Here is a 26,964-nt window from a genome sequence, read left to right on the forward strand (position 1 = left end):
ATAGCTATCTTTATTAAAATCGCCTTTAATACCGCGCTATATAGGTTGCTTATAATTCTAACTCTACCTAGTATAATGCTATAGGCTTTATTAACGCTCTCTATAAGGTAAGAGACTTTTATATAGTATACCTAGATAAGCTAGAGCTACTATTATAATTAGATACTTAAATTAAGGCGTACAAAAAAGAGAAGACTCTAGAGAAGACAGCGAAGAATTTAAAACCTGTAAGAGTAGAAGATATAAGAGTAACACGAAGGCGCTACTAAGTAATTTAAAAAAGAGAGTCTATAATAAAGCCGCCCTACAGACGTAGAAACAAGCCTTTAAGCTTAAATCTCTACAAGAATAGAGCGACTAGAGAGAAGGTAGTAGCTATAAAAGCGCTTCTAGTTCGAAACTAACATAAATATACTTACTATAAGCTAAAAGAGATAGTTAAGAGTATAATATAGAAGTTTTAGAAGAAGAAGAATCTAGAAGGCGTATTTTAGAGCTTAGAGACGAGCTCTCTCTATAAGAAGAGGTAATATAATAGTCTAGTTTAGAATTTACCTTAGGTTACATAACCTTAGGTTACGTAATTCTATTACGTAACCTAGCCTAGCGCCTTAGCGCTTAGCACCTCTGTATATAGAGAGCTCTTAGAGTATTCTTCTACTTCTTACCTTTAGATAGCTAAATTTAACCTAACCTACCCTGCTAGCACCTCTTATTCTTACAGCTCGTGGAGACAGTGCTGCCTGCAGCCGACTTACCTAGCTAGGTGTTCTAGAGGCGCTTACAGCAGTAGAGACCGCGGACCTAGCCCTTATATAGAGTAGCCTTCTACTTCTTATCTTTAGATAGCTAAATTTAACCTAACCTACTCTACTAGCACCTCTTATTCTTACAGCTTGTAGAGACTATGCTGCCTACAGCTAACTTACCTAGCTAGGTATTCTAGAGGCGCTTATAGTAGTAGAGACCGCAAACCTAGCTCTTACAAATCTAATAATTTAGAAAAAGCCTAGCTCTAGAAGAAGTCTTCTTTTTAGAGCTATCTACTAAAGTAATTAACCTACGCGAAAAGCTATTTAGTAGTTCTACGTTTACTCTACTCTACTAAATATCTATAAATAGTCTTATTCTTAAGCTTAGAAACTTAATTAATACTAGAGTAGGTAGTTATATTCTAGTATATCTAAAGCACCTCTAGACTTTTAGAAAAAACCTCTACGTTAAGCTATTACGTATAGAATCTATCTCTTTTACTAGTTATAATAGATAACCTAATAGCTAGATAGATAAATACTTTAAAGCTAATTTAGTACTAGAAAGCTACTAAATACGTATCTATTTTATATATTATAATACTAGCTACTATAACGTAATAATTAGTTATAAGCTACTTAAAAAAGCTAACGTTTAGATTAACTATAAGTAGCGCGTACTAATATAGCTAGATACTAATTAATTAATTAATTATAAACGTAACGCGTTTATTTCTATATAATTCTCTTAATTTACTACTAAAGCTTAAGTAGCTTACTAAGCTAATACTAATTACTATAACGCCTTAATATTAGTAGTAGAAAAGCTAAGAGTAATATAATAAGAAAAGAGAGAATTATAACGCTAGAAGCTTTAAGAAAACCTATATAAGATAGATAGGTAGCTTAAGAATCTTAGTCTATCTACTAGATTATCTTGTAAGCTAAAAAAGCTACCTATTTTATAAGAAATATATCTAAAGGCTAGGCTTAATATTAATATAGTTAGCGCTACTACCTTTATAATTAACGCGTGTAGAAAAGACGTTATAATTAGATACTTTAGTATCTATAAGGTTAATTAGCTTATTACTAATAAGAAGAAAACCTCTACTACTAATTTAGAGAAGAAGCTTTGCTAGTTAATTACTTAGAAGCTTCTATCTCTAGAATACGCTAGCGTAACTATAGCTTATTTCTCTAAAAAGAATTCTAATTTACTACTACTATATTAAGAAGACGTAGATTATAATATTAAGCTTATAGTAGAAAATACGCTAACTAATAGCTCTCTCTATAGTATATTACTAGAGTACCTATAGCTTATACGTAACTACCTAGAGAATTACCTCTACTATAGCTTTATTATCTATAGTAACGCGTTATATGTATTACTAGTTCTATTTACTAAGAAGCTAGAGAAAGAATAGAAGTTCTACGTTAACTACTAAAAGCTTAATACTATTATAAAAAAAGATATCTATTCTATCTCTTTTATCTAGAAAACGCTTATCTACTTATTACGTATAAAGATCTTTATAAAGTTAGACATTTAGTAGACTTTCTATAGAATCTAGCTTAATAAGTTAATAGAGAACCTAACTTCTTTCTATATATAATATAGTAACTATAAGTATTACGTTCTATTCTTTAGTCTTTATAATAGCTCTACTACCTTTTAGTAATATATTAATAAGGTATTATATAGATTACTAGACGATTTCTATATAGTATATATTAATAATATTCTTATTTATTTAGAGAATTCTTTTAAGTATAAGACTTACGTTACTAAGATACTTAATTAACTATATAAGGCTAGATTATAAGTAGATATTAAGAAGTTAGAATTTACTATTAAGAGTACTAAGTTTCTAGAATTAATTATAAGTACTAATAGAATCTAGAAGAACTCTAAGAAAGTTACTACTATTTAGAATTAGCCTATACTAAGAACTCTTAAGAGCCTTTAATTATTTCTAGATTTCTATAATTTCTATTAAGCCTTTCTAAAAGATTATAGTAGAATTATCTACTTACTTACTAAGCTACTAAAATAGAGAGTATAGCACGCCTTTAGTAAAACTAAGCTTATAGTATTCTAGTACGTTAAGAATCTTATACTAGCTAATAACGTTCTAGCTTACTACTCTCTCTATTAATAAATAAGAGTTAAGATAAACGTATTAGATAGCGTAGTTACTAGAGTTCTTTTATAGCTTTAAGAGAATAGTAGCTAGTAACCTATAGCTTTCTTTAGTAAGATAATAAATACTATCTAGATAAATTATAGTATTTATAATAAAGAAATACTAGTAGTTATTCTTAGTATATAGAAATAGAGAAGCTAGCTAATTAGTCTATAAAATCTAGAACTATTTATAGTATTAACTAATTATTAAGCTCTAGAGTACTTTATAACTAAGTAAGAACTTACTATAAAGTAGATTTACTAGACTAATAATATTACTAACTATAATCTTAAGCTTATATATTAACCTAGTTTAGCTAATATAGTAGCTAACATATTATTATAAAAGTAGAAAGAACTTAAGACTTAAAAGAAAAAGAATTACGCTACTTATATAAGAGCTTTTCTAAGTAAGAAATAAATTAGCCTCTCTACTATTAAGTAAATTTTAGGTAAGCTAGCTACTCTAGCTACTAAGAGGCTAGTAAGTAGTATTATAGAAATTACGTCTACTAATACCTTTATAGAGGTATCTTTTATAGAAAATCTCTATACTATAATTAACTAGATTATTACTACTAATTAATTAGATAAATCTCTATAGCTAGCTTAATAGAAAGCTACTATATTAGACTCTATCTAGAAAATAGAAGCTAGCTTACTAATATATTAGAATTAATTAATAGTTTCTACTATTAACTATCTATAAGTATATTTAATACGTGCTATATATACTACTTAGGTAACTACCTATTTAGAGTACTAGAAGACTACCTAGTTACTATAAGATTAATATTACTAGCTACGTATATAAGAAAACGTTAATACGTACGTAGTAGTATATAAGGCTTACTACTAGAGCTATACTTTATAAGATAAGACGCTAGGTCTTCTAAAGCCTCTATCTATTTCTAAAAGAGTATAGTAGAACGTCTTTATAAATTTTAAGAGCTTTTTCTCTAATAAGAAAGAATTTAATTACGTATACGTTATTATAGATTAGCTAAGTAAGTAAAGCTTCTCTTTACTATACTATAAGAAAATTATAGCTTAACGTATAGTAAAGCTATATTATTAATATATCTAGTATATATATAGTTCTTCTAGATTTATTATATTAGATTATAGTCTATAGTTTACCTTTATCTTTATAGATAAGCTCTATTAGCTTACTAGAATTAAGTAGAAGCTTTCTACTACGTATTACCTATAAACTAATAGAAATATAAAGATTATTAATTAATATTTTAATTAGTATCTATAGCTATTTATTAACTATTACTAGAATAATTAGTTAAACCTTTTACTCTATATAGACTAGGTATAAGCTACGTTACTATATAAAACTATAGAACTAATAGTATATAATATTAAATTTAGATACTAGCTAATATACTACTAGAATTAAAAAAAGTATATAATTAAGGCTTCTACTCTATATAAGCATCTTTTACGTTAAAAAGCTTAGAATTTTACTAAGAAGTAATACAACGCTATAAAGAAAGCTACTAAGATTATATAGAGTAATATTATAAAAGTATAAGCTAGATAGACGCTTTAAGTAAATAAAAAGTACTAAGAACCTAATTTTACTATAGGTAACCTTATCTATATTAAACCTTATAGCTTTTTAATAGATTAGCCTAGCGTAAAGCTTAATTAATAGATATATAGCTCTTACCTAATTATTACTATAAAGAGTTACTTTTTCTAACTCTAGCTATCTACGTATATACGTATACACGATATCTTTTATACTAATTAGCTAAGAAAAGCCTTAGAGCTATTACTAGAGTAGATAGAGTCTAAGTAGCTATCTATTAATATTAATAGTAATCTAGAATAGCTTGTATATAAGATTCTAAATAGCTATCTTTATTAAAATTATCTTTAATACTAAGCTATATAGATTACTTATAATTCTAACTCTACCTAGTATAATACTATAGACTTTATTAATACTCTCTATAAAGTAAAAGACTTTTATATAGCTTACCTAGATAAGCTAGAACTACTATTATAATTAGATACTTAGATTAAGGCGTATAAAAAAGAGAAGACTCTAGAGAAGATAGTAGAGAATTTAAAACCTGTATAGGTAGAAAATAAGAGAGTAACGTAAAGGCGCTACTAAGTAAAGCTAAAAGTAATTTAGTAATAGAGTTAATAGCTAGAATAGTTTTAGAGGCGTATTTTAGAGCTTAAGAATAAGCTCTCTCTATAAGAGAAAGTAATATAATAGTCTAGCTTAGTATTTACTAGAGTTATATAATCTTTCTAGAGTTATATAATCTTTCTAGAGTTATATAACCTTTTCTAAGTTATATAACCTTGTCTAGTATCTTAGCGCTTAGCTTTCTATATATAGAGAGCTCTTAGAGTATTCTTCTACTTCTTATCTTTAGATAGCTAAATTTAATCTAACCTACTCTACTTATCGCTCTTATTCTTATAGCTTATAGAGACTATATTATCTATAATTAACTTATCTAGCTAGGTATTCTAGAGCTTAACGTATAATAGTAGAGACTATAGAGCTAGCTCTTATAGTAGCTATCTATTAAAGTTAATAGTAATCTAGAATAGCCTCTATATAAGATACTAGATAGCTATCTTTATTAAAGTTACCTTTAATACTAAGCTATATAAGTAGCTTATAATTCTAACTCTATCTAGTATAATACTATAGACTTTATTAATACTCTTTATAAGATAAAAAATTTTTATATAGTATATCTAGATAAGCTAGAGCTACTATTATAATTAGATACTTAGATTAAGGTATATAAAAAAGAGAAGACTCTAAAGAAGATAGTAGAGAATATAAAACCTATATAGGTAGAAGATAAGAGAGTAATATAAAGGCGCTACTAAGTAAAGCTAAGAGTAATTTAGTAATAGAGTTAATAGCTAGAATAATTTTAGAGACGTACTTTAAAGCTTAAGAATAAGCTCTCTCTATAAGAGAGAGTAATATAATAGTCTAGCTTAGTATTTACTAGAGTTATATAATCTTGTCTAAGTTACCTAATCTTATCTAGTATCTTAGCGCTTAGCTCTCTATATATAGAGAGCTTTTAGAGTATTCTTCTACTTCTTATCTTTAGATAGCTAAATTTAACCTAACCTACTCTACTTATTACTCTTATTCTTATAGCTTATAGAGACTATATTACCTATAATTAACTTACCTAGCTAGGTATTCTAGAGCTTAACGTATAGTAGTAGAGACTATAAAGCTAGCTCTTATACTTATAGATAAGTCTTCTAATTCTAAAGTTCTAGAGGTAGAGTATATATACTTTCTTCTCTAGATTAAGATTCTTAATAAGAGTATCTATATTATAGATCTTAAGATATTTATTTATAGTATTTAGATTCTACTATTTAAAAGTTTTATTCTTAAACTAAATCTTTAGGTTAGCTTCTACTAGCTATAAGTAATCTAAGATAAGATTATAATCTATAAAATTAGCTATCTAGAAAGGCTATAAGTCTATTACTCTTAAGTTACTATAAATATTAGTGTAAGTAACTATAAGATTATAAAAGAATACTTATAAGATAAGTAGTAAGATAGATAGATAATATACTAGAGAGTAGTAATATAATATATTAGATAGTACTAGTATATAGTTAAATTCTTATAGAGTAAGAATAGAAGAAGACTAAGCTATATACTAGGCTGCCACGTAACTATAGGTAAGCTAAGTAGCCTTTAAGAGATATCTAGCTAGATAGACGTTATAATAATCTACTTACTAGTAGAATATATTATAAGTAATATTAATAAGTATATAGAAATAGAGTATTCTAAGGTTAGACTTAAGAGAAATTACTTCTTCTAAGGTAGCATTCTGTTAGTAGGCAGGGCTCTTGTACACGCTAGACCTGCTCCTGGACTGGCGCCTATGCAAGACGCACGGGCCAGAACCTTCAGCGAAGGTCCCCGCTTCCGCACGCACGGAGTGGACGCCGGGAAAGAACGAACTTGCGAAAACTAATAAATGGCAATTAAGCTCGGTGATACGCCCCTGGCTGTCAGGGAAGCTATTGGATTTGATGATGCGCAATGGCATCGCTTCTATGTGCGTAGCGCCTTCTAGCTAGCAGCTCGCGTCTTACAACAGCAGTGGCTTACGAAAGAAGAAGCACAGAAATTGCTTCGCGATCACCCTAAGTGGGCAACTTACGAAGACGTTTCAACGTCAGAGTGCGCTGGTCTTCTAGCTCGCATAAATGAGACGCTCGCCAAAGACCACATCCCAACAATTACTGAGGACGTTCTCCGTTGGCGAATGACAAGAGTAATACGCGAGAGAAGAAGAAGTCAAGGTTCGCGTATGCGCTGCCTCGTTATCTTGTAATGATAACTAACTATATAATAGCTGCAGGGGGGATTACCGGTTCGGCGCAAAGCCAGCCTTCTGTTGGGGGGACTCAGCCATATGATCCAGTGAGGGACGTCTAGCAAGGACGGCATGGCTGGCCAACGACGCATTCGACACAGCCGCGGTGGCGTGAGGTCCCCGCTTAACCCGCATATTCTGCTCGACCTTCGTAGTGTCAGCTTCGACGGTAACGGTGGCTCTAGCCTGTCACCCGCTTTCGTCGCTACCTTTTACTAGCCATTCGACTCAACAAAAGGGGACGAGTAGTCTAGGAGGGACATAGAGTCCAATCGTTATTCCAAAGCGCGGCAAGCTCTTGCACCAAGACACTGCGGCCCATTCGAGGGAAACGTGCTCCGCCCCATTGTAGATCGTGATGGCTTTGAAGGCGGCTACCCTGCAACTCCCTGCAGCTAATCCTGTTATGGCACACGGCTCCCTTTCCGCAGTTCCTGTCAGTCAGGGTTCGGGGGGGGCGCTGCTGGATTTCTGCAACTTCTACGCCGAAATGCCAAGCTGACAAAACTTCACCCTGCAACTACAGTTAGTCTCCTATCCGCATACTACTGATCTGATAGACCGTCGCTGCTGGCGGCGCGAGCTACATTACCCGTTTTCTGTATAATGTTCTAAGGCGATTCCGCAGAGACGACCACTAACGGAAGACTGCAGATCGAAGGTCCGGGCATGAGAGAGGTTCTCCTTTCGCGGTTTGCGCGCGAGCTCCCCTTTGGACAGATTGGGGAAGCATTCTGCCATCTTTGCAATCTGGCCGTCTGTGACAAGTGGCGGACATGCGGTCATTTTAGCGAGATGAGGTAATGGAGCCTTGAGATCTCTTGTGTATGCTATGCCGCTTGCGAGCTCGATATACTGCGTGTCCTGTATCTCTCCGCGTATGGCATGTTGTGCGTCAACGGCCACGGTCGTAGAAATGTATGCCTGGCCCGTTGCGTCACTGGCATGACCCAGCAGTTGTCCTTTTTTGGCTGCGCTTATATGGCCTACGGGGCAGAATTAGTTGGGCTTTGGCTTTTCAGACGAATTCCATACCATCTATTCCATTGGCAAAACCCCGTCGGAAGCAGTATGCACTGATTGGCTTCTCATATCCGTATCGTTGGGCTAGGTCTTTGAGTGCATGGTAAAGCGAGCTCGCAGACAACACTTTGCCGTTCGGTGCGCTACCTGTGAGCATGCGTAGAATGGGCATACCCTTCTTGTCCTCCCTTATGCTGAAACGGCGCGAATTCGACGACACAAGGATCCTTCGATCACCCAGAGTTGAGAGACACAACTCAGTGAAAACGTTATCGGCCAACGCCAGGCCGAGAAAGTGAACAACCGGGCAAAAAGCTTTCCGTGATACGTCTGTTTCCTCATAGAACAGAAGGTTGTCTCTGCGCGTGGATTAGCAAAGAAGAAGAGTATAGCTTGGGTTTATGGGTCGTACTGATCTCTCGATTCGCTTCGGTATCTCTTGCGATATCGGAGTTGTATCCGCAATTGATATCGAGGAAGCCCCTTATGGTAATGAAGTGATAATTCCACATCCCCATAAGTGAGACCCTCGTTGGAGCCTCGGTAATTACCAGCCTCGATGATTTCACCAAAACGAAGTCCGTAACACGCCATAAGGATCAGACAAAAGCATATCTGTATCATCAGACGTGGGTGTGCGTATTTGTATTCATCGCATGACCACAAGAAGAAATGAATATCTTCAATGTCAGTTCTCATACCAACCAGTTTCTGCCGTGACACGGTTCTCGTCTTCGATGTTGCAGGGAGGATCTTCTTAACAAACTACATCGTGTTAACATACTACATGTACAAGATGTTGCTCTACCATACGTGTTGCATCGCTTTGACGTCCCTCTTGCGAACGTCGCAACCTGTTGATGCTCGAAGTATAGTCCTCAGCGAATCAAACTCGGTGAGCAGTGTCGCAGTAGTCAGACTCCCTGAAGAGAGTAGCCGCCCCCGACTGCTAGAGATGGCTCGCCATTCTAAGAAAAGCTCGATGACCGAGAGATCTGGGTGAGTTTGTAAGCCACATGGTTGAAGCTCCGGGACCTCGCTCTCAAATCTTTGATTGATTTTAGCTGGGTTTCAATAGAGAAGCGCTTGTATACATACTGCATCCAGGCTTCTGCACCCGTTTCAATCGATCAAGGTGTGTTCCAACTGCGACCCTTTCGAGAGGGAGCGCGGAAGTCTTCTTAATGGAAAGCGCAGCAGCGCGAGCTCGTAGATCTGAAAGGCTATTCATAACTCAACACATATTGCGTTCATTGAAAAACAGCTTGTCCAACTGACCATAGTGACAGGATAAAAGGAAAGAGAGAAAGAGAAGAGAAGAAGGGAACGGAAGATGGAAAGGGGACACGAGAACCTCCTGCAGCCTCCCCTCCCCCCACCCCCCTTCCTTCCATTTTCTTGTTGCAGTTTCGATTTTTGGGATCCCGCTTCTCATCCCCGTCCGGTTTTCACAACTGTAAGTTTTCAGTTTTTCTGTTTCCCGTTTAATGTTTGTCGCTTCCTGACTCAGCCTCTTGGGGTAAATTACGTCTGTCCCCCTCTAGCATTAAACCCCGCACAATGTAGGCAAAAATTGTGGTTTTCACATTCAGAATGCATATCTTAGGCGTGCATCTTTCGTATATATATATATTCTTATTTTGAAAATATTATAAAAGTAACGGAAATATGAAGTCGTCGCTCGGGCGTGTAGCTCAGTGGTAGAGCGCCCGCTTTGCACGGTCACATGACTACCAGTGCGGGAGGTCTAGGGTTCGATCCCCTACCCGTCCATTCTTTTGTCGGCTTGAGAAACAACCTCCTTTTTTTGCTTCGATTTTGGTCCCAAGATGCATTCAGGTCGTGTTGGCGGCGTTGTGAAACTTTTTGGAGGCCTGATGCGCGTTCTCGGCAGGGGTACAAATTTAGCGAGGCACGCCAAGGCCAAGAGATGATCGCCCGTCGCGCCGACAATCTGTCAACACGGACTCTCGATGGAGAACTCAAGAGAGTCGACCGGGACGATGAGGATACGCGGAGTTCCAGCATGGCACGCTGCTGCTATTTTCTTTTTGCTGGGCGGCGCTGCTCATGCCTCGCTCGGTGACAGGCTTCCGGACTTCAAGGATTGCGTACTGGTATGGAGCTCCCCTCGAGCTCGAAGTTTAAGCCTAAGACGGTCTACAGGTCTGCAAGGAAGCAAACTGCGGAGAAGATCCTACGCCAATTCGTATGCTCTCCTCCTCCACGAAACAGACCATGAAAATATTGACCCATCACAGCTTTCCACCGCCGCTTGCTTCTCTGGGACTGCCCCTCAGAATGCGACTACGCCTGCCAGCACGTCGTAACGGACAAGCGCCTCGCCCGCGACCCTCCATATATGCAGCCCATCTACCAATTCCACGGCAAATGGCCCTTCTACCGCTTCATGGGCATGCAGGAGCCCTTCAGCGTCATTTTCTCGCTCTTCAATTACCTCGCGCACGACTGGGGGATGACGCAGCTGCGTGAGAAGATTCCCGCGTCGTATGCGCTCCGCAAATACTACATACTGTTCGGATACTTTGGCCTAGCGAGCTGGATCTTCAGTATGATCTTCCATACGCGCGATTTCAATTTGACGGAGAAGTTGGACTACTTTGCCGCGGGCGCGAGCGTGCTGTACGGACTGTACTTCACGCCGATACGGATATTCAGGCTGGATAAGAAGGACCCGATGAAGCAGTCGGTGCTGCGGATTTGGACCATGTTCTGCATCCTACTGTATACGCTGCACGTCATGTACCTGACGCTGTGGTCGTGGGACTACACGTACAATATGGCTGCCAACGTTGCCGTTGGCGTGATCCAGAATCTTATGTGGAGCGGTTTCAGTTATCTCCAGTATAAGAAGGTGGGGCGAACATGGGCGATGTGGCCTGGGTTGATTGTCGCGTGGATTATTGTGGCGATGAGTTTGGAGTTGTTGGATTTCCCGCCTTGGAAGGGATTGATTGATGCGCATAGCTTGTGGCATCTAGGTACCGTGGGACCGACCATTTGGTGGTATAAGTAAGTGTCTTATTCGCTTCTCACACAAAGCAATTGGCTAATAGTGCATAGTTTCCTGGTCAAAGACGCCCAAGAGGATCTCGCAGGTACGCGGCTCAAGCAGTAGGGAGGAGCACCCGTACGCTATTCCGTCGCTTACTCGTTGCATCCCAGGGAGACTACCGACGGCTGATTATGATGCAGGCGCCCGAAAGGATTAAGGCCGCTCGTTCGATGAGCCTCCAGAGCAAGGTAGTTTTCAGGAGTTCATTCGCATGTATTGCATGGAATTCGGGACCAAAAGATTCTAGTATATTAAATCAATACCCAAGCGTCTTAGGTCGAAGTCACCTATCTTGCAACAGTATTCATCGTATCGCCTGAACGCCCCTTGACTACAGTTACTGGAATGATGCGCCCTGCCACGTAGCTACGGCGATTAGAGACGGTGGTCCTCAATGGTTCGCTAGAGATCCTTCTGGCGGAGCTGGGCTGGGATCCTTGCAATTATGGAGCGATTTGCTTACAACATGAGGCTGACCTTACTTACACACCGGTCTACGTACAAAACACGATGAGGCCGAAGAATCCCATCGTCTTCCATCCTCACGACCTGCGGATTGCGCGTCAGTTGTTGGCCTGTATCAGTGCCTTCCGAGCTGTATAATCGCCATGTCTCTCCAACCTTACTCGTATACGCCTTTGCACACTGCAACATCCATTCGTCTTATCAGATGCATTGACGACAGGGTTGGAACCAAGTTACATTTCAGGACGGCCCAGATTGACTTGGAGGATACATCTTCTCCCCCTTATCGTTGCCTGTCATATACCTAGGGCAACCCAGTCCTCGAGACCAGCAATTCCGATCCACCAGATTCAGCACTATGGCTTCACCAGCATCAGATCCTTCTGTCCGAGTCCGATGATGCAGATGCTCTTCGAAGTTTTTCGGTTGCGACCAATCTGCTCCACTTCTTGAAAGAATTCCATACCAACGCCCCGGCCGATAATTCCTGGATTTGGGTAGACGCGATATGCATCAATCAGCCGGACCTCCAAGAGCGCGCAGTCCAGGTCAATATGATGAGTCGAATCTACATTCTTGTGCTGAAGCCATCATCTGGCTGGGAAAAGAGGGCCCCGAAACGCACTCTGTAGTTGAAATCCTACAAATCCTGGCAAACATACCGAATGATCTCTGGTCTGATATGTTTTCATATTCAAGCCCCAGGGCACCTCATATCACGGCCGACGAGTGTTCGGCGATATCCAATAACCTGGCGTGTCACGACCTTCCTTATGCGGGAGAGAATGTGTGCGACGTCTTGTTTTCTTTTTTCCGCAGATCGTGGTTTCATCGTATATGGACAGTTCAAGAATGTGTTCTGCCTTCGGAAGGGCACATTTGGTACGGAGGATACCGCATTTTGGCCATGGGCGGACTCGCAAGAATTGGCAGATTGGCAGAGTTTTACCTAGGGGTGATGGAAGCGGAGAGTACGGTCGCCCAAGCGTCATCGATATGGGATGTGCTCTACTACCTCAGGCAATTTTTGTTCAGCAACATCGCCCCGAAGGAATCACGGGTACAAACCGCCTTTCTCAGCCAATCTCGGCCATTCGATACCTCTGCCTGCGTTGTATATGGAAGGATCAAGAAGTGTTCAGGCCCTCGCGATCACGTCTATGGGATGCTGGGCTTGCAACGCCAGCCACTAGTTAAAGTAGATTACGGAATATCAGTACAACAACTCTACGAACAGGTGACCCTCCATCCTACCATGCTGAAAACTCTCTTCAACGATCTCGAAGATAACTCCGTACGCAGTATATCTGGTTTACCTTCTTGGGTAAACGATTGGAGTACACCAAGTGTCCCGTCACCGTGGACCTCGTGTGGTGGGCGGAGGATATACCGCACCGGCATCATAGAGGGTCGGGACATCAGTTGCAACCAAATATGCAGCGGACTTCTAGAGGTCGAGGGTTTCGAAGAAGATGAAATATCGCTTCTCGGGGGGGGAGATTTCCAACAGACATTTACCAGGGAGGGGCTCCTTGCATCGTTAAATGCGCTTCATGTGGCGTCAAGGAAACCCCACCAGCTAGAAGAGTTGCGAAACAAGTGCACGATGATCGAACGCTTTTGGCGCACGCTGATTGCAGATTTGCCAGGTAATAGTAACTGCTATCCTTCTTCCGAATACACGGCCATTCATTTCGAGCTTTCGTACTCATTCGACTTTCGAATTATCTCTCACGCCTCAATCGCGACGACGGCGAATGGGACTCCGTTCGCTTAACACTAGATTCTCTTCAGAGACACGACACTGCAGCTCACCTGCCATCCTGGGAAAATATAGCACATAATACCGCCCGGAACGCAGGCTCCAACAGCGAAATCGAAAGAGTCAGTGCCGATCCGCAAACTATAGAAAGTGCGAAGTACTACGAGGCATCTTTGAGACAGATGTTCGACTGTCGACGGTTCTTCATTAAGGCCAAGGGCCGTATGGGTATTGCTACCAAAGGAGCCAAAGTGCAAGACGTTGTTGTTGTCGTCAAGGGTGGGGAGTGTCCGCTTTTGATGAGACGGGGCTCTTCGACGCGGTTGAGGTTCCTTAGTCTGGCGTAAGTGGATGGAATTATGCATGGAGAAGCTTTGGGAGCGAATACGTTTCGGAAAGTTGAGATTGAGTAACGCCTTGCACTTGCATTCAGGACAAGAAACGCTGCGTCGTCGCCAACCCAGACCAACAACCATGAAAAGCTCATTTCAAGATGTCCACGAAAGAGCGCAGTACACCTTACGGACAGAGTCGGAAAGCTACACCGTCATACTGAGGACATTGCTGCCATGCGTCCATGAATGGTCGCCCGATAGGACCGAAAGATTCTAAGATTAAAGATTAAGAGAGATTCTATGGGAACAATTTCATCCAAAACACAAACCGAAACCAAGAGAATGTCTAAATGCAGAGATAGGCATAACACCCCAGTGTCAACCATTACCCAACAAATTATCCCAATGCCTACACTCTGCCAAAACAAAAACAAATGTGGTGGTTTATAAGGAGAGACATAACACCCAGTAAAAACAGTTATCCCACAAATTATCCCTACGCCTATACATACTCTCAGGCAACCACCAAGAATGTGGGTATCCATATGCAGAGACATAACACCCAGTGACAGCAAGTTATCCCACGAAATCCTCCCTGCCATGTGGATTCACCATGACTAGGGAGTCCGCTTGGCCGCTTGAAGGGGCGACGCACCACACTGCGTGGTCCCTTGAGGTGTTGGTGCCGCAGTCTGCGCTGATCCTAGAAGAGTTGACGCGCCTGTGTGCAAAGACCCACCGGAGGCAGACGAGGTATCGGTATTGGAAGCACTGGCCCCCGATACACCGGACGATTGTGTGGGAGATCCAGTTCGCGTGGGCGACCCGTTGACCGCCAAGCAACCAGTTGCCAACGCACCGGAAGGCGGCTGCGTAGAAGACGGTCCGAACCCGAGCGATATATTGGCAGTGGAGGAGAAATGTGCTTGCTGGCCAGCCGGGGCCCATGAAGTCGACGCGCTAGCGTTAGGTTGACTGCTCGTCACTCCACTGGCAGCAGAGTGGTGCGTTATCGGAAGCTTGGGACTACCATTTTGCACCATCGCTTCCAAATATTTCCGATCCCAGTCTGCTTCGGCGGTACGTGCATTCGCCATATTTGCTTCGTGGTCGTTCTTGATCTTCTGGCGCTCTGCTAAAAAAGTTAGTCCAAGTCACACCTATCGTTATCGAGGACTATTACTTACCTTTGGACTTCCATGCACGACTTAGTATGAGAGCCAAATCTGGCTCAGGAGCTCTCCAGGATTTCTTCCCGACTAAGAGCTCGGCGATGAATTCATTCCCGAGGATGACCTCGAAGATATCGAAGATATCATCCCGCTTGACGTAGAACTCCTCAATTTTCTTTTTGCTGTCAAGATAAAACGAAAGCGTGACCACTCTGTTGAACGCGTATCGAGTGTTCTCGAAGCTACGAAGCTTGCGTTCTTCTTCCAGGATCTTAACTTCGTCGTCTTTTACGCCCTCTCTCCTGAGAAAATCTTCGGAGATCAGGTTGACATCGCAGCCAGTGTCTAACTTCGCGCGAGCTGGAATGAGCTTACGAAGCCCATTGGGTTGGCTTATATCGAGCATAATATCCACGATGAAATTCGACTCAGCGAGCGTGCTATGGTCGCTGTTCCAGGACGCTCGATTCGGCTCGGCATTCTCCTGCGGTTCCCAGCTTCTGTGAGCTAGTTTCAGCTCCTTTTTCACGCTACAATTCTGTTAAGTCTAGACAACAGTAACTTGTGTAGAAGCCAACTTACGACGAAGCAAGATCGATAAGATGGAGGACCGAATCTCGGAATGCATAGTATGCACCTCTCCGCTCTTGCTCCGTCGCCATAGCTTTGATCCATCTTCTGGCTTTCAGGATCCAATTTCCGCCGCGCGTATGCCTCTTTTTCCCGTTTTCCGCTGACTTGTCGAGGAGAGGCTCTAATTCTTTATAGCGCGCTTCGCATCGTTCTTTGGCCGCAAGGATAGACTCGGGTAGCGAGCCGTGCTCGCTGAAGCTGTTTATCGCATCCTTCAACTTCGACTGGAAGTGTTCAACCTCCACTGTCAGAGGGTCGAGTGCTGAAATGACGTGGGCGAAAGATCTAAGCGTCGGAGCCAACCGAGCCGGAACTAGCGAGGCTACTCTCATGGCCGTGGCTCAGAGGACGTGGATCTGGTCGTAGAAGGTTGACAGATAACGGCGGAGAAGATGCACGAGCAAAGTATGAGGCTAACAGTATCGGAACTGGAGGTGTTCGATGCTGAACTGCAGGTATTTTAATGCACATCAGCAACGCGTTCAAATGCTCATAGCAAAATGGGGATACCTACCGTAACTCGCTTCTGTCTTGGTTATGAGAGCGTTGTTCAAGTAACTTCGTGTGCTGGACGTGGTATCTTCCAAGGTTGTAGTGGGTATGGGGAGGAGAGGTTGCGAGAAGAAATACTCATCGATGGCATTGGAGTCATTCAGAGCTTGCACTGCCCTAACCCTTAACGGTGCAGGACGTCCCAGTACCCCTGCGGCCAATGAATTCGTGGACGTCTCCAGGAGGTGGCACTTGTACCTCATAGCTGTAATATACTGGACAGCATAGTTTGACAGTGTGCCCAGGGTCGGGGGTATCCATCAGAATCATTGGACTGATGCTTGCACAAGGCATCGTATTGTAAGTTCTGTGACAAGGCTATATACAGGGTTTAAGACACCGAATGCTGCGGCGCCTGCTCTCGTCGTACTGGAAGTTTCTGCACAGCCTGGTTTAATGCTAACGAGAAGTTCGTGTCCATCACTTCCAAACTTCCCAACCTTTACTACACTCGAGACTTCGCTATCGTACGTCCGCGAACATCCACATCACGGTCATATCCATTACTCCTGAGATGGCTCAAGCCGCTTCCTGGAAGCCAAATGGATATCCAAAGCTAGCAAAGCTCATGGGCAGGAGCTCAGAGGCGGCTATCTTTCGACGCTTCAATGAGATCAACATGCTTAACCTACTGAACCTTCAGGCAGAGATAGCGGCGCTACGAAAAGAATTTTGGTTGCAATGCAACGCCGATGCTATTCGAGGCCCACCGTACGAGAATCTATCGCTAAGTTTCGAAACACAGCGTAGTGTCAACAGTGTCAACGACCCGAAATACGAACACCAGTACCACATCCTCCTCAGACTCAGGGCAAAGATGAAGGAATACAGTGAGTGCTCAACTGAATCTGACAATCTCTTTGTGCAAACGAACTGATGTTAGGGAATAGATGAGCTCTTACTCCAAGGTACCCCACCGCACAGTATCGACCCTCAGCCGTCTCTTTAACGCAGTCCCCAGTCTCACAACTCTCAAAGCTCAACGCGCCCTTAAAAGAGGACCTCTCCTTCTTCCGCACATGGATCCAAGACCCAAAGGGCGGCGCCGACTTCCTCGCCAAGAACAACAACGTCGAATCCTTCCTCTACGAACCGGAATTCACCAAGGACCTCCTGACGCTTAGCCAATTCAGCAGCCCGGGCCCAGAGAACGATCCCTTCGTGCGGCTGCTCCGCAAGAGAGTGGTCTATTTGTACCACCTCTGCATCGGGCAACGCCTCGAAAACCGCTCGCGGATTGTGGATGAGGAGAGCCAGACAGTGCAGTATGATGAATCGGCTATCAACAAGGGTGCGAACATCATCGCTACGGTGTTGAGCAGTACGCTACCGCTGATAGCGATTGTGATTCTGAATCGCTTCCAGCGTACGGAGACGAGGATCAATATCGCGGTCGGGATTACGGCGGCGTTTGCGCTGATTCTGGCGTTGTTTACAAATGCGAGGAGGGTGGAGGTCTTTGCGGCTACGGCGACGTACGTGATGGGACTCTGTGTGTGAGACTTGAAGTGTAGCTAATGAAATTTAGGTTCGCAGCCGTGGAAGTCGTCTTCATCGGCAGCGTGGCGAAATCGTAGCACTTCCGTGAACGAGGATATGACGAGAACGGGGAAATAGAACAATAGGCCTTGGAAAGCCAGAAGGAGAATCGCGCGATTCATATATGGTGGAATTGTTGGTTGGGTGGGACTCATCCGCTGTCCAAGTTGAGGGGTTCTCCGAGGATGACGGGGGAAATCGTGGAAAAAGCAAGACTCTATTGTAGTTCTCTATGCAGCTAACGAAGTATATCTGATGATGGAATAGACGGCTTCAGCATTCGCGACGATTTTACCTGGGTCGTCCATACCGTGGACTCATCCTTCCTCTATGTGAAGTGGAGAGATACTTGTGTTGCAATGTAGGGGGATATTAAAGGAGCTATCTCACAATGCGAGCAAACCAAGAAACTAAAATAGCGTTAGGCATGTACGGGTGCGTTAGGACGACCTTGGGAGTTCAGTAGAGTTTCGACTACAAATGACTAAGCAAGTAGTCGGAACCACTGGAACTATTCCGAGAATAAGGCCCTCTCATCAATCTCACCGCGGCACAGCACGGGGTGGTCAGCATTTAAACCTCAGGGGCCCCTTCTTCTCTGCGACCCTCACACCTCCAGCCGTCAAATCTTAGACCGCATCAAACCCATTGTTACTTGAACACCATCGTAGAGCATAGCAGGCAGAACGCGTCGACGTCATGGCTCTCGGAACCGTCCTCCCATTCTGGCCCGCCCTCCTCTTCACATACATCGAGCCCATCTCGCTGTAAGCTCCGCCCTCCGCCTCAATTGTATCCCCTCTAACCTCCCTTCCCCAGAATCCTCGGCTGGCACGCCGCCTTCGACAACCCCTCCACCTTCGTCTCCAAGCAACTCCCAACCAGCAGCACGCTCGCCGTGCCCGACGCCGCCGTCATCCTCTCCTACACCCTCGGCAACATCTTCCTCATCCTCGCCGCCGTCGCAGTGCTCTGCACCGCCATCACGCGCAACGCCCGCGTCGCCAAGTACTATCTTTTCATCATCGCGCTGGGCGACCTAGGGCATATTTATGCGAGCTATAGGGTTATGGGGAAGGAGACGTTTTTGAATTTCAATGAGTATAATGATATGATGTGGGGGAATATCGGGTTTAGTGCGTTCTTGCATGTTAATCGTGGGGCTACGCTGGTGGGGTTGTTTGGGAGGGTGGGAGCGAAGGCGTGAACGCGCGTCTCTAGACGGGATATTTTGCTTGCGAGCTTGAAGGCTGTGGCAAAGTAAAGCGGGAAGATGGCCGCACTGGGAATGATAGGCCGGGTACGGAGAGACCATGCACCCCTGGAGTGAGAGCAACGAAAATAGACACGCTAAACGCGAGGACTTGCTGACCCAGGAGGGCACCAGCAGTTTTGATAACAAGCCACCAAAGCTGGCTCGAATACTGAATGTACATTCCGAATTCTACATATTGTACAAAACAAAATCCCCTCCTGTGCCCTGAGCATAGATGCAAGCAGGATTCCAATACTATACATTCAGCTCCGCAGGACGATTGCTTTGACGGATATACCTATCCACCGAGTACCCATCTATCCCCATATCTGCTAACTCCCCTTTCTTCTTCTCCGTCCTCTTTTTCATTTTCTCTGCAATAGTTGGCGGGATAGGCAGGCCAAACTCGGGCGCACGTCTCGTGCCCTCAATGACCCCGGATTCCGCGAGCCGCCGGGCCTGCAACTCAACCTCCTTCTCTGGGGATACGCGCTGCCCGCGCTTCGCTACCAGACGGCGCGATTTCAACTCCTGATGAACAACCTTCTGTAAACCAGTCTTTCGACGTTCCTCCACCGCATTAGGTTTCTTGCCGAAGATCTGCACATTCCTGAGCTTCAGGAGTTCGCCAACACCTGGTTTCTTCTCCGCTGCTATCTCGATTGCAGCTTGGCCACTCTCGGCTAGTCGATTGGCCTTGTGGTTTTGCCGTGAGCCTTCAATGTTGAGGAGGTTGAATAGCTTCGTGGGCTTCGGTTTTTCGGCGTCACAGAGGTGGTGATACAGATCACCTAGCGTGCTGGCGGAGGTGAGGTTGGGATCTGAGATGTAAAGGCCGGTGAGCTGGGCGAGGCGTTTCGTGAGCTGTGAATAAATTGTTAGGCGCGCAGCACGAATATGGCAACTAAAATGCTTACCGCAAACTTGATGGCCGGATCTGTGAGGGGTACATGCCGCCATCTAGCGTCAACCTCGGGTATTGGCACCCTTATGGTGGACGAGCCGGCTTGAGCGGCCACACCATCGCGTACCGCTTTTCGTAGAGCAGCAACATTCTGCTCCGCCGACCGGGCAGCAGACTCCAGAATGGCACTGCGCATTTCCGAAATGGCTGATCTAGATGCTTCGGCCGCAGCTTCGAGATCGGCCGATGAAGGGGCTGAAGTGGGTATTGGCTCTGGCGTGGACTCCTTTGCCACAAGTTCTTGGGCCTTCTCCAGATCTTCGACAGGTGACTCCACAATTTTAGCGCGGGGCACAGGTCTGTTCGACATGAAGTCAAAAGGCTTCTTCTCCGGATCCTGTTTCACAAGCGCTGCTCTTTTCGCCGGGGGGGTGTCAGGATCCATTACTGGCTCCTGTGGCCCTTCCATGACCAGCTCTTCCCCCTCCTCAGCCTCAAGCTCTTCTTCAGCCGGCACTCCCTGCTCCGGTTGCCATTCCGGCACGCGCGCCATATCCTCAAGCAGAGTCTGTAGAGTATGATGTTTGGGAAAGGCTAGGGCGAAGTCACCATTGCCCTTCCTTTGCAGCTTGACGTTCCGTAGCCATTTCGGGGCATCGTATACTCCACGGTTTGCGGAAGCCGATATGTCTAGATCCTTGCCGGCCTGCTTCAGCGCATATATCTCTACGACGGCTCGATGGAAGTTTTCCCGGAGGGAGTCGAGACCCCTGACTCGCGTCCAGCGACCGAAACTGCAAGCGTCAGTCTCTACTCACGCATTGCAATATGTGTAGCACAACTCACCTCCAGTCCGTGTAGGGCTTGCCGGTGAAGTCATGGAACATTTGTGCCATCATCAAATTCTCATCCCGCAGAGTGTACGGCGTGCCTGTCAAGTCCTCAATCTGGTCCGCCATCTTCAGACTCAGAGGTGTATACGTCCTCAGCGTTAGCTTCTCAAACTCCTTCGCTAGGATTCCCTCCTCCAATTGCTCTGTCCACTCCTTGCCACCAACATGTCTCAGTCGTCTCCCATCATGCGCCTCCTGATACAGTGGCCCTTGACTCTCCACGATCTTTTGGTCTTCTAGTACCTCTAGTTCCTCGCCCTGCTCATCGGGAGCTATCCGCACCGGCGATGTCGGGTCATACGGGTCGACGTGCGCGCCAATCGGTTCCGAGTCGCCGAGCAGTCGCTTCTGCCATCGCCGTACAAACTGCTGATGCTTCTTCTTGTCTTGCTTGCCGCCGAGGAGGAAGGAGAACGAAGGGGTGGTTGAAAAGGACGCGGAGGTGGTGCGGAGATGATTGTAGGGAGAGACCACGCGGAGGCAAGTAGGACGATACACCCGGTGTCCTGCTAGAGGCGATACTGGCAGCGAGGCATCGATTGCCCGCTGCGGGCGCGGTATTCGACGCATTGGGTGCTGATGGAGATGCGGCTCCTCCACCGAACAAATTGTCGAGCCGGGGACGGGAAATCCTCGGCTGATCACTTTCGACCAATCATCATCGCTCACCTCTGAAAACATTGTGTTCAGAGATATTATACTATTTACAGGACGGAGATAGGACAGTTTGACCTCACCTTCCCTAAGAACCGCAGAGGTGCACGTACTAGCACCGAGATATAGATGCATTGAAATCCATTCGCGGCGTCAATTCGCCATTTATGCATACAATTGTCTACAGACCACGTATGGCGCATGACTGAAGGTTAAGCTACTTTCTCTCCTCCAGCAAACTTCTTCCCGAGCCACGCAGAGCCTCGCTCGTCATACTCCGCCTTGGAGACCAGAACCTGCTTCAGCCGCTCAGGCTCGCGCGCAAACCGGGCAGCTCCCAACCACGTATGCTTGATTGGGTCTTCCGCTCTCGTGAGGTTAAGCACATACTCGGCCGGCACCAGCGCCATCAGCTCGGACTGCAATCTCTCCATGAAGCCTTGAATAAGCGAGTTGCCTCCGACCACAACGATGTTCGCCAGCATGCCCACTTTCAAAGCTTCCGGGAGGATACTGAGAGATTGCATGACAGCCCCTGGAACCCCCACTTCTTGGATACCAATATCTGTAGGGTTGAACAGGAGCTCGGGCACCGCAAATCGCTCGTTGCCAAGAGGCAACAGATCTTCTCGTGGTCCTTGGAGTGGCTGCAGACCGCGGCGCATTCTTGACTTGGCGGGATCGTGCGGTCTTGCGTATCCGTGGATCGATCTCTCGTAGTCCGGTAGCACGTAGTCCAGCACGATGCTCGAGTCTAGCTCTCTTTTGTCGCCTAATCTCCCCTTCCAAGTCCGCTCCAGATCCTCGGAGAATTGTTGTGTGGATGGCGCCACGAAGGACACAGCTTCCTTGATCTCATTCAAAAGATATGTCTCCTCCAGCATGTTGTAGTGTCGGAGTGAGGAGAGCTCTTTGAGGTAGTTGGTGAGTAGCTTGCCGCCAACGGTGAGGCGTCGCAGTGCTGACTGGATAAGCTGCCCGTGGTAAATAGGTAGTATCGTCGTGTCGGAGTACGACGTGTCGATGATGAGGAGGCATTCTTGGGGGAGGGCAGAAAATGAGCCGACTGATGAGGGATTGTAGGCATTTAGGGTAGGACCTCCTACGTATTAGTATGATAAGCTACATTAGCCAGGAATACAGAACATACCAATACATCGATAGTAGGCTGCGAACTCGAATTGCTCAAAGACGATTTCGTCGCAGTTTTTCTGCAGCTCCTTCGGGCAATTCGGCTTCTCTGTCAAGATCAAATTCGTTTCCTTGGGTTCACACTGGGTTTCGGTCAGCACCGCGATCCTTTAGCACACTACGAAGTCTCATGTCTCGTACCTACCCTCAGCCCTTCCCCCGCGCCAGCGCCCGTGAACTCATGCTCCCAAATAGCCTTCTCTGCCTCCCAATTGACGATGAATCCCTTCTCAACTGGCCTCCGGAATGCCAATTCTCCAAAGTCTTTGCATTGTGCTAGCTCCGAGGCAATATAGGTGCGCTTGTCGCGTGTGCTGCGAGCGACGCAGTTCGGAATCACGACGCAGTCATCGTAGCTTGGGTTTGCGGGGGCGGCCGAGACAAGGCCGGCTTTGATCGTATAGGCGCCATTATCGAGGACGAGGGTTCTGGCTGGGGCTGTAGCGGCGGCCTTCTTGGAGCCTTTCGGCGGCATGGCGGGGAACGGTGCGCTGTTGTCGTGCTCTAGAGGGAAGTGGAGTTGATGGAGCTCATGTAAGCGCTTAGTAAGCACATAACACTCACTGCCTGCCCAGGTGGTGAACCGATTACGAACAACGCTGACCACCTCAAATACCATAAGTGGGAGGTGCCCCAAGGCTTCGCACCGTCAAGATATGCCCTGTAGGCGGACTCGCCGCTTACAGGGCTCCGGCCATGCTTAAAGGTCACGCCCCCGATTTCAAGCCGCATCGGGTGTGCCCCACGCGATTGTTGAGAGGAGCACCACACTAAAGCTGTCTTCGGCCCGGCGCGGGTGTTACACGGACCGCAGCGAAAGGCTGAGGCCGCCCACATCAATTCGTCCATATTGGGGTTCACCGGAGCTGAGCACCTCCGGCCAATAGTGTTCACCGATCGTCTGGTCTGGTGATCGCACCACTGCAGCAAAGTCGTGGCCACGAGCTGTTGGCCAGTTCCTGCCTCACCCGCCCTAAGGCGCATTCAAGACGGTCATTGGTCCCGACATCAGGCATTCTGTACGTCTTCACCAGGCGAACGGTTGCCTCACTGCTATCAGGAGGGACCTCAAGCTGAACGGGAGAGTTACCAGTAGACTCTGCGAAGTTGGGCCTCGCAGAGCCTCATTCATGAAGGCCATGGTCTGACATAAAATCGTCGAACGCTCCGTGGGCCAGCCTTGCACCTCCATCAGCTCGCACCCTACGTCGAACTCACCGGCGCCTGACCGGTCCTTGAAAACCCCGCTTTAGCCATTGGTCGAAGGACACTGCCACCCGTAGACTGCCTCGAAGTGGCCACCGATTAGCCTAGCTACGATGCCGTACGTGTGGGATACATTTGACACGTACCAATTGAGGCAAGCGGATCTGGAGAGTTACCTTAGGACGAAGTTTGGGCCTTGGGACTTCTATATTCGCGTATGTGGACCGAAGGACCTCTGCCCAGTTCCGATGGCTGAGACACTCCTCTGCAGGTAGCCAATGGATCATATCAATTTTGGGTTCCTCAGAAACTGAACCAAGTAAGCGTAGAATTACAAAGCTAATGCTCTCTCCCGCTGCTAATAGCTTGTAGAAAGAAAGAGACGAGGTTGCTGCTTTGCGCGTCGAAGATGACTGATGGTGGACGTCAAGAAGGCGGTGCCAGCCTTTGCGTGGCCCCGGGATCGTCACGCATGCATAGGCTGCGGTGTGGGCTTGGAGAATGTCTTGTCCCTGTAATGCTTTTGCCTCGCGGATAGCCTAGGGCCGAAAAGGATGCCCGGAACATATACGCCGTGGCGGACAGCTGGTACGGCATTCGGGAAGGGAACTATATAAATTGGTATGGTTTTGTTCTTCGGCCAAGCAATATGAAGCAGCCGGTCGCCTGTTCTTTTAAGTTCCCTGCGCAATGGAATCACTTATTCAATGCTGCGAGAACTACTTGCAGTACCCTCAAAATCTGATACACCATGATGCTCTCAGCCATAACCTGAAGGCATATTGCGACAGATTAGGGACTCAAACAGGCCGTCTGTTCAATGAGAGACAAGCCGCCGTCGATTTTCTGGACCTCGACGGCCAAGAACAAGGTAAGGCGACCCGAGATCCTGCGCTTACGGAATGCTAATGAGGCTGGGCCTGCGACAGAATATCGTTCGAGCTGTGTGACAACTCTTCGCGAGCTCAAGCATCTACTCAGGGAAGCGTTAGATCCCGGAAAGAGCGACCCTCAATACCGTTTCATGCAAGTATTGTCTCTTCAACCAATTGGGCCAAAGCTAACAGTCTCAGATTTTTGCATGCTCCCCATAGCCGAGCCTTGCTAAGGGTCTCCCACAGCATGCTCAGCTTCCTCTTCTCCTATCACCAAGTCATGCCCTCATTTCTGGACTTCGTCTTTCCTTTCGGCTACCAGGAGTATCCGCAGGACTTTCATTTTAGCGGCCTCCAGGAGGAGTCCCGTCTTGATGAGCGGTGGAAAGGGACCGAAATACCTCAGTTAGGCCGATCTGCGCAACAGCTCCGTTTCTGCTACAACTTGCGCTCGGTAGAGCCTTCCAAAAGTCAGTCAAGCCTGCCATGGTCAATTCGACAAACCGCAGTCTATCACTCATTCGACCTTCAAACTGGTCACTCGCTGTGGATCAGTGTCAAGGGCAATAAGCTGATAAAGAATCGAATTACTGAGGCATCCACGCTGCCTTCGCTGTCCGAAGCGGGGACACGTAGTGGAGCCTTCTCCGCATCACTGGCAACCCATCTGCTCCTATGTGACTGGTCAGGCGAGAATTGGCGGTGGTATATCAACGACTTATGGGATCGGTTCCAGGAGCTCACACGGGACGCTCTGGCTACTCCGGTAGACAAACCGCCAAGTCCGATCGCCTCCCCAGTCCCGTTCCTGATGAGCCCGCGCATTCCAACCAACTATTTCCCCCCTCCTTCTCGTGCCACAACCGGTCAATTTCCAGGCAGTCCGCGGAGCAAATTTGAGGCATTTTCACCCTCTTTCCCATCGCGCACGACAACCTTGCTAGAGTCTCCGCAGTCTCCGACCCATGTACAAGACAGCTATTGCAATCATGACAAATGGGCGAGTGCTAGAATCGTGGACGCGAAAGGTTTAAAGAGCAGCCTCACTTCACTATACGGCCAGGTGAAGAATATCGGACACAGCGATTTTTGGCGGCACGATAACAGAAGCAAGCCCTCTCCTTCAGCCGACGAGAAAGCACAGTTGCCATCCCCATCACCGGGCGACAAGCAAACACCCCCGGAACTTCCTCCGACCTTTTCAGAACACGGCGACGAAAAGCAGCATGAGACTTTCACCTTCAGCGGCCTTCAGGACATTCAGTATATTGAAGAGAAAGCACAGGAAGCTCTTCTCGTTATTCGGCTCAATGCGGAAGTGCTTGAACAGTTGAGACAGCACTACCAATACGTCATGAACCACGGCGAATTTCCCTTAGAGCTGAAGGCCGATTGCGGTGGCGACCTTGCAAGGTTCGATAAGTGCGTGCTTAACGTAGAAAAAGACCTGCGAATGCTGCAGTCAAGGACGGAGACGCTGTTGTGCTTGTTAGCGAATCGCAAACATCTGGTGAAGCGCACCCTAATGCAAGTATCCTGTTCTTTTACTAACTCCCCACGCAAGCTCAACGGTATCCTGCAATATAGAAGCGTCAAGGCCAACGAATCATTCGCGAAGAAAGCACATGAATCGGCGACTCGCATGGAAATGATGACGCACGAGATGCACGGCATAGCAAAGAAGACCGAACAAGAAACAGTATCTATGAGGGTCATCACCACCGTGACCCTGTTCTTCCTACCGGCTACCTTCATTGCAGTATGTGCCTTCTGTACTACTGCACGACGTCTCAAGCTAAGAGGACCGCAGACGTTCATGAGCACAGACATCCTCAAGTTCGAAGACGGACGGCAAGACTTTCAGATCAAGGGACTAAGGATATACCTTGCGATTGCTCTTCCCATGACAGCGGTAACGTTCTTTGCCTGGTACATCATCTATCGCCGAGCGAAAAAAGCAGGCGATTTCGCCGCTCAGGCGCACCAAGACTCTCCGGCCCATTCGGATATAGTCTGAGCTCTCCTTGTTTTATTGGGCGAATATGTACTATATCATTGTAAGATGACCGACTCTTAT

General features: G+C 45.7%; 10 protein-coding genes and 1 non-coding gene across 11 annotated transcripts; 7 read left to right on the forward strand and 4 right to left on the reverse strand.

The window, feature by feature from the left end:
- The first annotated feature begins 6,918 nt into the window (after positions 1-6,918).
- Positions 6,919-7,660, forward strand: BU26DRAFT_522831 (uncharacterized protein). Its single transcript, XM_033829880.1, has 3 exons — positions 6,919-7,031; positions 7,077-7,278; positions 7,332-7,660. The coding sequence occupies exons 1-3, from the start codon at positions 6,951-6,953 to the stop codon at positions 7,412-7,414; spliced, it is 366 nt and encodes a 121-aa protein (XP_033679126.1). The 5' UTR covers positions 6,919-6,950; the 3' UTR covers positions 7,415-7,660.
- Positions 7,661-7,940: 280 nt separating this feature from the next.
- BU26DRAFT_579997 (uncharacterized protein) lies at positions 7,941-9,245 on the reverse strand (the record flags this gene model as incomplete). Its single annotated transcript, XM_033834465.1, has 4 exons — positions 9,189-9,245; positions 8,788-9,140; positions 8,388-8,734; positions 7,941-8,338 (listed from the first exon to the last, which is right to left on the reverse strand). The coding sequence occupies exons 1-4, from the start codon at positions 9,195-9,197 to the stop codon at positions 7,941-7,943; spliced, it is 1,107 nt and encodes a 368-aa protein (XP_033679127.1). The 5' UTR covers positions 9,198-9,245.
- Positions 9,246-10,058: 813 nt separating this feature from the next.
- On the forward strand, positions 10,059-10,148 carry BU26DRAFT_t49. Its single transcript has one exon. It is a non-coding gene; the product is annotated as a tRNA-Ala (tRNA).
- Positions 10,149-10,321: 173 nt separating this feature from the next.
- BU26DRAFT_522832 (Mn2+ homeostasis protein-like protein Per1) lies at positions 10,322-11,685 on the forward strand. Its single transcript, XM_033829881.1, has 5 exons — positions 10,322-10,492; positions 10,542-10,584; positions 10,637-11,408; positions 11,460-11,494; positions 11,562-11,685. The coding sequence occupies exons 1-5, from the start codon at positions 10,379-10,381 to the stop codon at positions 11,606-11,608; spliced, it is 1,011 nt and encodes a 336-aa protein (XP_033679128.1). The 5' UTR covers positions 10,322-10,378; the 3' UTR covers positions 11,609-11,685.
- A 3,447-nt stretch (positions 11,686-15,132) lies between these two features.
- BU26DRAFT_94495 (uncharacterized protein) lies at positions 15,133-15,736 on the reverse strand. The gene has a single exon (XM_033836529.1). It carries the CDS (start codon positions 15,589-15,591, stop codon positions 15,193-15,195), a length of 399 nt encoding a protein of 132 aa, XP_033679129.1. The 5' UTR covers positions 15,592-15,736; the 3' UTR covers positions 15,133-15,192.
- Positions 15,737-16,884: 1,148 nt separating this feature from the next.
- BU26DRAFT_608602 (uncharacterized protein) lies at positions 16,885-18,087 on the forward strand (the record flags this gene model as incomplete). Its single annotated transcript, XM_033835853.1, has 4 exons — positions 16,885-17,200; positions 17,261-17,278; positions 17,332-17,845; positions 17,899-18,087. The coding sequence occupies 4 exons, from the start codon at positions 16,885-16,887 to the stop codon at positions 17,945-17,947; spliced, it is 897 nt and encodes a 298-aa protein (XP_033679130.1). The 3' UTR covers positions 17,948-18,087.
- Positions 18,088-18,460: 373 nt separating this feature from the next.
- On the forward strand, positions 18,461-19,371 carry BU26DRAFT_491476 (uncharacterized protein). Its single transcript, XM_033826084.1, has 2 exons — positions 18,461-18,676; positions 18,729-19,371. Exons 1-2 carry the CDS (start codon positions 18,609-18,611, stop codon positions 19,114-19,116), a joined length of 456 nt encoding a protein of 151 aa, XP_033679131.1. The 5' UTR covers positions 18,461-18,608; the 3' UTR covers positions 19,117-19,371.
- BU26DRAFT_464159 (uncharacterized protein) lies at positions 19,293-21,538 on the reverse strand. Its single transcript, XM_033825158.1, has 3 exons — positions 20,915-21,538; positions 20,082-20,862; positions 19,293-20,028 (listed from the first exon to the last, which is right to left on the reverse strand). Exons 1-3 carry the CDS (start codon positions 21,529-21,531, stop codon positions 19,420-19,422), a joined length of 2,007 nt encoding a protein of 668 aa, XP_033679132.1. The 5' UTR covers positions 21,532-21,538; the 3' UTR covers positions 19,293-19,419.
- Positions 21,539-21,691: 153 nt separating this feature from the next.
- On the reverse strand, positions 21,692-23,281 carry BU26DRAFT_608605 (Actin/actin-like protein; the record flags this gene model as incomplete). The annotated part of the gene is made up of 3 exons (XM_033835854.1): positions 21,692-22,714; positions 22,766-22,889; positions 22,952-23,281. 3 exons carry the CDS (start codon positions 23,279-23,281, stop codon positions 21,828-21,830), a joined length of 1,341 nt encoding a protein of 446 aa, XP_033679133.1. The 3' UTR covers positions 21,692-21,827.
- An 827-nt stretch (positions 23,282-24,108) lies between these two features.
- BU26DRAFT_522839 (uncharacterized protein) lies at positions 24,109-24,458 on the forward strand. Its single transcript, XM_033829882.1, has 2 exons — positions 24,109-24,331; positions 24,385-24,458. Exon 1 carries the CDS (start codon positions 24,126-24,128, stop codon positions 24,285-24,287), a length of 162 nt encoding a protein of 53 aa, XP_033679134.1. The 5' UTR covers positions 24,109-24,125; the 3' UTR covers positions 24,288-24,331; positions 24,385-24,458.
- A 676-nt stretch (positions 24,459-25,134) lies between these two features.
- BU26DRAFT_569134 (uncharacterized protein) lies at positions 25,135-26,904 on the forward strand (the record flags this gene model as incomplete). The annotated part of the gene is made up of 3 exons (XM_033833850.1): positions 25,135-26,397; positions 26,452-26,646; positions 26,698-26,904. The coding sequence occupies 3 exons, from the start codon at positions 25,135-25,137 to the stop codon at positions 26,902-26,904; spliced, it is 1,665 nt and encodes a 554-aa protein (XP_033679135.1).
- Positions 26,905-26,964: the final 60 nt, after the last annotated feature.

Source organism: Trematosphaeria pertusa, assembly GCF_010094035.1.
Source record: "Trematosphaeria pertusa strain CBS 122368 unplaced genomic scaffold BU26scaffold_15, whole genome shotgun sequence".
Lineage (NCBI taxonomy): Eukaryota > Fungi > Ascomycota > Dothideomycetes > Pleosporales > Trematosphaeriaceae > Trematosphaeria > Trematosphaeria pertusa.